The following is an 8386-nucleotide window of genomic DNA, read 5'->3' as shown; positions in this document are numbered from 1 at the left end:
CTATTCAGCATAAGGGAATTTCCCTTAAAAAAAGGGATAACTTGTCAGCTATGCCAAATGCCCATGTGGGGGCCACAGCCACACTTCGCCTCAAGGTGGCATAACTCTGGGGGGCCTTTCTATTTTATGTAAGTCATAGGACCTCCTTGCTTCAGGGTTGACCCTAAAAGAAATACTTCTAGCAGGCCGGCTGGAGGTCAATGGTTATGTTGTTGTTGTTTAGTCATTTAGGACTCTTCGTGACCCCATGGACCAGAGCACGCCAGGCACTCCTGTCTCCCATTGTCTTTCACTGCCTCCTGCAGTTTGGTCAGTAGAAGTCAGGAATGCCTGGCGTGCTATGGTCCATGGAGTCAATGGTTATACCCAATGCCTATACCAGGCACCCCCAAACTTCGGCCCTCCAAATGTTTTGAGACTACAATTCCCATCATCCCTGACCACTGGTCCTGCTAGCTAGGGATCATGGGAGTTGTAGGCCAAAAACATCTGGAGGGCCGAGGTTGAGGAAGCCTGGCCTATACCAAACCTCTTACATCTGTAATCAATAAAGTTGTGGCCTTATTTGACCCAAAATTGGTTGTCCTATTTGCTTAGTATTCTCTATTAAAGTTGGGGAAGCAGGGGAATAACAACATTTGAAAGTAAGATATATTTGAGCAGGAATAAAAGAAGACACATGCAAAAATTGCATTTCCAGGAAATCAACCTTTGCATGTTTCTTCTTCCCAGCCGTCCTTGGTGCTAACAGAAATCTGCATAATCACCTCAAAGAGACTCATTTGATTGTGCATTTCCTCCTCCGACTGCCATCTTTCTTTTCAGTTTTGCCACTAATTTATAACATTTTTATTGTATCAATATAACCAAATTTCTAAGTGATTTACATAAAAAATACAGCAATTTTAAAAATACTTTTTAATGTAAGTAATCACAGTATAACAACAAGCTGAGGTTTTTTTCCTTAAAAATGTTTAGGGGGTACTCTCATTTTCCTACTCCTATTGAAATACTGCCCCTCAATGAGGCCAAACTTAAGATTCACAAAATGTTTAGGGGTATGTGTACCCCCACCCCACATACCCCCAGAAAAAAAGCACTGAGTAATAGTATCCACAACAACCCTGTGAGGTAGACTGGGCTGAGAGGCAGTGACTGGCGCAAGGCCACCCATCCAGCTTCATGCCCAATTTTGCAAAGGAAATGATTTTTTAATTACAGGTAGGTAACCGTGTTGGTCTGACGTAGTCGAAACAAAATAAAAAAAAATCCTTCCAGCAGCACCTTAAAGACCAACTAAGTTTTTTATTTTGGTATGATAAAATAAAAAAACTTAGTTGGTCTTTAAGGTGCTGCTGGAATGATTTTTTAATATGATACTTTCCCCCCTCCACCCATGTATGTAGACATGGAGAAGAAACAGACTCAGCAGGAGAAAAACCCACAACAAAAGGCATTAATCCACGGGAGGGCTCCCGGAAAACGCTGCGTGCTTACCCGGGAGTAAGCCTCACTGAGCACAATGGTGCCTGCTTGTGACTAAGAATGGCAGCAAAGCGAGGCATTCTGTGGCCTTTTGCTTTGACTGTAAGCTTTCCCTGGATTAAAATTCACAACCCGGCAAAAGCGGCATGGGGGTGGAAAAAAGACTGGCCCCACAGCAAGGCAAGAACTGCTCGCTGCCCGTCTCCCTTCTCCAGCTCTCAGCCTCCGCGACAGCGCAGCAGCGCTCTACAAAGCAGCCCGATTCGAACGCCCTTTGACGCAGGCGCGCAACGTCTAGTAACTTAAGGGAGAGACTCCGAAGCATAGAGTTTTTGATCCTATTGGCTACCAAGCGTTCCAAACCGCCCCTCCCACTCTAATTATTTCCCCGCCCTCTCTTCTCCCGAGTGCTCCTTTACGTCTGTCCCGTGATCGATCAGCCCATTGGGCCGCCAGCCTAAGCGCGGGGCGGAGCTCCTGACGACTTCGCGCATCCGCCATTGGTCAGAATGGAAGATACGGAGCTCCATCATTGGCCGGTGGAAGTTCTGTCCGGTTGTCCCCCACCCCACCGTGCATCGTTCTAAGTGTTGTCCCGAGAAGAAAGGCACGTGCGGGCGGCATGTGGCGCCTGGTTCGATGCAGGACAGTTGTCGGTAGGTTCCCCCCTCGCAGGGCTCCAGCCTCCATCGAAGAAACTCGTGGCAGCCTTGGCCGGCTCCTGTGTGTATCTGATGCGTATTTCGTAGGTTGACTTCAATGCTGGCCCCGCTTAACTTGCGGGAAAATTCATTCATGCATTCATTTTTATTGAATTTATATACTGCCGGATTGAGGTTTGATGAGGCCCTAACTAAGCTACTGAAGGTATTGGGGCCCTTTATACGTCCAGCTGTCCTTTGTCAACAACAAATTGTCGCTGTTTTTTTGTGTTGAATATATGCTTTGTGGTAATTTATGGACCTAATAGGTATCTAAAGCCATTTTATGTATTTTATCAAAGTAATTGTTGAACTGAAATACAATTAAGAAGAAGTATATTAATAGTGAAATTTTGGGGGGCTCCCAAGAGAGTGGGGCCCTAAGCTATAGCTTGTTTAGCTTATACGGAAATCTGGCCCCTATACCTAGATGGCTCTGGGTGGTTCACAGAAAGGCCCCACGGAATCTCATAAGGATTGTTTCCGAGCAGGGATACAGTCATACCTCGGTTTAAGTACGCCTCGGTTTGAGTATTTTCAGTTTAAGTACTCCACAGACCCATCTGGAACTGAAAGTTCGCTTCAGGTTAAGTATACTTCAGGTTAAGTACAAACTTCCGGAACCAATTGTGTTTGTAAACCGAGGTACCACTGTACATGCAGTCAACCTTCCAAAACATCTCTCCCACCTTGTTCTGAAATTGTGGGTTCCCGCCCCAGTTTAAGCTTTTCGGGGAATGTTAGTTTGCTAACAGTAAGTGCAATGGAATTCAAAAGAAGGGTGGGTTTTTTGTTTTGTTTCGTTTTTTAATGATTGACACCCCCACCCCAAGTTTCTACTTGTTCCTATTTTATCTGTAAGCCGCCCTTGTCAGAGAAGAAGGCAGTGTATAAATAAATACATAATTATAATCCCAATGATAATCTCCTATGTATCCCACTGTTTCGGAAGGTGGTTTAATTATATGTCCTGAGCATGCTTTGTGGTTATTATTATTATTATTATTTATTTGCACCCTGTCCATCTGACTCGGCTGCCCCAGCCACTCTGGGTGGCTTCCAGCATATATAAACATATAGAATGCTTCAAAGTTCTGCAGAGCTTTGCATGGCATTTTTCCTACTTGTGATTTGTACAGTACTGGGTTTCGCAACTTGGGAGCCCCCCAGTTGTTTGGACTACCACTCCCATCAGCCCCTGACACCCCAAGCCTGAAGATCTTTGCTGAAGAGTCCTTGGCTTATGACAGTTTGACAATTTGTGGAATTTCTAGTGTAGGACTTGTTGTGCTTTAATAGGCTATTTCTTCTTTTAGAAGTCGGCTTACCAAAATGACTGAATTTGGAGAGGGCAACAAGCCAGCTTCCTATAAAAGAATAGTTCTCAAGAATGCTTCTGAATACCACTATCTAAAGATCCATTTGTAAGTTCATGCCATTTTTTCCTTTTGTCCCTTCACCTTGGAAGGATTTTGTGCAGAGTATTCTTTTGCTGCTCAATAGGATTTGCTAATAAGACTTATTGCTAACTTACATTTCAGGGAGTTTCAGGAAGCTGACTTTAGCCTAAATGCTGTTGAATTCAAACAACTTATCATCTCTGCTCTGAAACGGCTGCATGGTGAGGTATGTTTGTTGTGTATGTTATTTGGAGATGACATTTCTTCAGTTTCCAAATTATGTATATGTAAATATCCCCTTGTTTATTTGGATTCACTGCATAGAGGAAAGATGGCTTCTGAAGGAGTACAACTATGCACTGTTTATGCTTTTAAAACTAGGTGAGAACAGGCAGCTGTTTCTCCCAACTTTAAAGGGTGAAACATTGCAGTGATAACAAGAGAAGACTATGAAGAGAGGAAGTGATATAAAATATGAATATTCAGCAACTTCATTTTGCAAAGTCTCTTTCTGCTTTTTAGTAACAACGTAATACCTTTTCTTTCTTAGGTTGGTGCAGCTTTGCTTGTTGATGTGCTGACATATGAGGAAGAAACATTGTCTGCAGTACTCCGCGTACCTAATGCGTAAGGAACTCTGAATCTACATCCTTAGCAAGCGCTATTGGATGAAAACAAGGCTTTCTAAAATGAAGGGGATGCTCTTTATGTCTAAAGAAGATGTCGCAAGCGTGGTTGGTATAGCGGTACCTTTAGTTACGAACTTAATTTGTTCCGGAGGTCTGTTCTTAACCTGAAACTGTGCTTAACTAGAGGCGTGCTTTTGCTGCACCACCAGCACACGATTTCCATTCTTATCCTGGGGCAAAGTTCTCAATTCGAAGGTAACTCTTCCAGGTTAGCGGAGTTTGTAACCTGAAGCGTTTGTAACCTGAGGCGTTTCTAACTCGAGGTACCACAGTACAGGCAAATCCTCATTTACACAGGGGTTGCATTCTGAGGAATGGTGTACGTCGCCCGTCCCCCTCACCCTCTTCTGGTGCCGAAAACGGTGCTTGCTTCCATGGTTGTGCTTGTGCCAGTCATGCACAAATGGGGAGTTGCCTGTATGTAGCATTGCTTTTGCTTGGGTGTAGGAGTGTTACTTTATGGTGGTGAAGGTGCAATTTCCTCGTCATTCCTGCAAGGTCAGGGTTGGAAAAATACTTCCAATTTCAAGATGCATGTACAGTGGTACCTTGGTTCTCAAACACTTTGATACGGAAACAACTTGGAACCCAAACACTGCAAACCCAGAAGTAAGAGTTCCGGTTTGCAAACCATTTTTGGAAGCCGAACGTGCTCCGTTTTCAGTTTTACACTTCCGATTTGAGTGCCACACTTCCATTTTGAGTGTCACGCTGAGGTCTGTCTGCTTTTGCGGCTCTTTTCATTTTGTTTTTGTGACTGTGGAACCCAGCTCAGCTTCTGATTGATTGATTGATTTTGTGACTGCAGTACATTGTTTATTGCTTTCATTTTATGGATCAGTGGTCTCTGAGATAGTAAAATTCATGTTAAATTGCTGTTTTAGGGGTTGTTTTTAAAAGTTTGGAACGGATTAATCTATTTTGCATTACTTTCTATGGGAAAGCTCGCCTTGGTTTTGGAACGCTTTGGTTTTGGAACGGACTTCTGGAACGGATTAAGTTTGTGAACCAAACTTGTGTAGGCCTGGTGCTGGTACTGCTTGAAGTACCAGCACCAGGCCTACACAATGTTAACCAAAAGAACTTGATTTGAGTTACTTGGCAATAGTCAAATGGATTTCTGGCAACCACATACCAATCCTGTGCAAGGTGTTCTCTGCATTCTCCTAAAAAAGAGGATTTTTTTTTTGCTAAATTTGTGTGTGGAAAGGTGTACTTAAAAATTCCAACAACACAGAACTGTGGATCTTGCCTCTCAATGAATGAGACTGAAATCTTAATATTTGTCCGTAGCCTTTTCTGTCATGTTGTGTTGGCACTTGTTTTATGTAAGCATGAATGCCTCTCATTCTGTCGTTTGAACAGTGGCCTCGCAAAGCTGTGGAGTGCTCTGACGCTGTTTGGATCATATCAGAACAGAAAGTGTGCTTTTAGGGTGATACAGGTAAGAGTTAAGATGCAATCAATCTAATCCCAGGTTATAAAGTTGCCTAACAGAATGGTCATTTTTTCAGGATTTACATGGGAGTTTGTCACTTTGAGTTACTCCTAGATGGATAAAGAATTACTTTACCCCTGTACCCTTTCGTCTCATAATCTATCGTCAATGTCGGCGAGGGGGTTCGTCGCAGCTCACTCCCTGAATGGTCACTTCTGTAGCTACTGATTTGCTGATATATCATGTTGTGTTTTTATTTTTGCAAGAACACCCCCCCCCCAATTGTCCTTGGCCCTCTTCTGAATACCAAATAATTATATAGGCTGTCATCAGCATGTAAAAGTGACTGTTGGTGGCTGCAGAACTGAGTGTTCCTGCCCTCCCATTGTCTTTGAAATGCGGAAGGTTAGCCACTTCACCCTCGCCTCCTAGGCTTATATTTTCTGAAATCTGGTTTCCAAGAAGATTAATCAACTTCCATTTTGTTGGCACAAGTTACTCACATTTTGCTTTCTGCAGGAGGAATTTTCCTGTTCTTTGTTTTGAAATGCATGTTCCTGTTTGTTCTCCTTCCTAGACTTCTCCATTTCTTCTTGCGTTAGCTGGGAACAGCAGAGAACTGGTGCTGGATTAAATAAACTGAAAAGGCAACTGACTTGAGCTGTCTTAAGATGCAGGTAGCATGGTTGAAATGCAGATTTCTACGTGCGAGACTCCAAAGAACTTTCCCAGCACGGCCAGATGTTGCCACCCCACTCGCTCAACCCTCTGTTCATCATTTGCACATACAAGTAGGAGACAAGGCAGAATTAACCAAGACATTTACACAGGAGGATGTTGTTACATTTTCGAAGTTAACAGGAGACACGAACCCATTGCATCTGGATGAAGACTACGCAGGGAGCTCAATATTTGGCAGGAGAGTTGTACACGGTGTTCTGATCAATGGACTCATCTCTGCTCTTCTGGGTACTAAGATGCCAGGGCATGGCTGTGTTTTTCTTTCTCAGGAAATTCGTTTTCCATCCCCGTTATACGTTGGAGAAGAGGTCTTAGTTGCAGCGGAAGTGAAGAAACTGAAGAGATGCCTTGCTTATATTTCCGTCTCCTGTACTGTTGCAGAAAGTGGCAAAACAGTGATGGAAGGCACCGTTAAAGTCATGGTGCCAGACGATCAGAAATCACAGATTTGACCCCAAGCTGCAGTATATTATTGTAGCTGGGGCCATGAATAGTTTGTGTGGACATACATTTAGATGCTTTTCAAGACAGTGCCGGCTGTACATTAATGCAACTGCTTAATGATACACAGAGTACATCTTATCTATATCTGTAATCATTGGTGTTTTGTTTTATCCCACCACGGCTCAGAACAGAGAGCTGAATGCAGATTTCCTGCACCAGTGCATCATTCCCACCTACATTTCTGTGGTTTGTTAATGTGGCTGGTTTGGATTCCTTTGGACCGTTGGTTGCTCAAAACGGCTTTTTCCTAGTAATGGGTTCATAAACTTTAATAAATCACACAGATCCCATTATAAAAAATTCATTCTCTTGTAATCGAGTGCATAGTTTGGTGGGTTCCTCCCCCCACCCACAATAAAAATAATTACTTTCAAAAGGCCGTTTTGCTACCTATTCCCTTCATGCAGAAAGCAAATTGCAGGATCCCTTTACCCCATATATATTCACTCAGCCACTTGGATTCACAGAACTGGCACTCTTGACAGGTGCTACATAATACGGTGGTACCTCGGGTTAAGAACTTAATTCGTTCTGGAGATCCGTTCTTAACCTGAAACTGTTCTTAACCTGAGGTACCACTTTAGCTAATGGGGCCTCCCGCTGCCGCCGTCGTGCGATTTCTGTTCTCATCCTGAGGTAAAGTTCTTAACCCGAGGTACTATTTCTGGGTTAGCGGAGTCTGTAACCTGAAGCGTCTGTAACCCGAGGTACCACCGTACTTGTTCTGCGCTTGTAAGAAATGGGTATTTTAGTGCAGGCTGCACCTGTTCTTTGGAACTCCCTGCCTGTTGATATTGGACAGGCGCCTTCACTGAGCTCTTTTTGCTGCCTGTTGCTTGTTTTTAGACAAGCCTATCCACAAATGCGGGACCCAGGTGGTGCTGTGGTTAAACCACTGAGCCTAGGGCTTGCTGATCAGAAGGTTGGCGGTTCGAATCCCTGTGACGGGGTGAGCTCCCGTTGCTTGGTCCCAGCTCCTGCCAACCTAGCAGTTCGAAAGCACGTCAAAATGCAAGTAGATAAATAGGAACCGCTACAGCGGGAAGGTAAACGGCGTTTCCATGTGCTGCTCTGGTTTGCCAGAAGCGGCTTTGTCATGCTGGCCACATGACCTGGAAGCTATACGCCGGCTCCCTCGGCCAATAATGCGAGATGAGCGCGCAACCCCAGAGTCGGTCACGACTGGACCTAATGGTCAGGGGTCCCTTTACCTTTATCCACAAATGCACAGGTTGCGTGTGTTTGATTTCTTTAACTATTGCTGACTAAATTATTATTTTTTAAAGATCTGTTTTTCACGTGGGCAACAAGTACTATTGGAATTGCTCTGGCCTCCAGAAAAATGGCTGTTGTCGGTTCCCCTGTAGTTCTCTCCAGGGCTTTTTCTCAGCAAGAACTTGCCGGAGCTAGCTCAGTTCCAGCACCTCT

At 44.0% G+C, this 8386-nt stretch overlaps 2 protein-coding genes across 2 annotated transcripts; both read left to right on the top strand.

Moving 5' to 3' along the window:
* The first annotated feature begins 1929 nt into the window (after window positions 1-1929).
* RPP14 (ribonuclease P/MRP subunit p14) lies at window positions 1930-7334 on the top strand. The gene is made up of 6 exons (XM_035106816.3): window positions 1930-2141; window positions 3503-3610; window positions 3728-3812; window positions 4137-4213; window positions 5641-5719; window positions 6291-7334. The coding sequence occupies exons 1-6, from the start codon at window positions 2125-2127 to the stop codon at window positions 6345-6347; spliced, it is 423 nt and encodes a 140-aa protein (XP_034962707.1). The 5' UTR covers window positions 1930-2124; the 3' UTR covers window positions 6348-7334.
* Window positions 6385-7334, top strand: HTD2 (hydroxyacyl-thioester dehydratase type 2). Its single transcript, XM_035106815.3, has one exon. The coding sequence runs from the start codon at window positions 6385-6387 to the stop codon at window positions 6904-6906; it is 522 nt and encodes a 173-aa protein (XP_034962706.2). The 3' UTR covers window positions 6907-7334.
* Window positions 7335-8386: the final 1052 nt, after the last annotated feature.

Source organism: Zootoca vivipara, chromosome 2 (assembly GCF_965207765.1).
Source record: "Zootoca vivipara chromosome 2, rZooViv2.hap1.1, whole genome shotgun sequence".
NCBI classification, from domain to species: Eukaryota; Metazoa; Chordata; class Lepidosauria; order Squamata; family Lacertidae; genus Zootoca; species Zootoca vivipara.
The sequence above is the reverse complement of the archived record's forward strand: the minus strand, read 5'-3'. Positions and strand labels throughout refer to the sequence as shown.

Bases quoted from the DNA above. Each gene is read 5' to 3' on its own strand.
- HTD2 (XM_035106815.3), top strand. From the start codon at position 6,385: ATGCAGGTAGCATGGTTGAAATGCAGATTTCTACGTGCGAGACTCCAA.
- RPP14 (XM_035106816.3), top strand. The intron at 3,813-4,136 runs GTATGTTTGTTG...TTTCTTTCTTAG, and splicing joins TGAAACGGCTGCATGGTGAG to GTTGGTGCAGCTTTGCTTGT. The intron at 4,214-5,640 runs GTAAGGAACTCT...TCGTTTGAACAG, and splicing joins GTACTCCGCGTACCTAATGC to TGGCCTCGCAAAGCTGTGGA.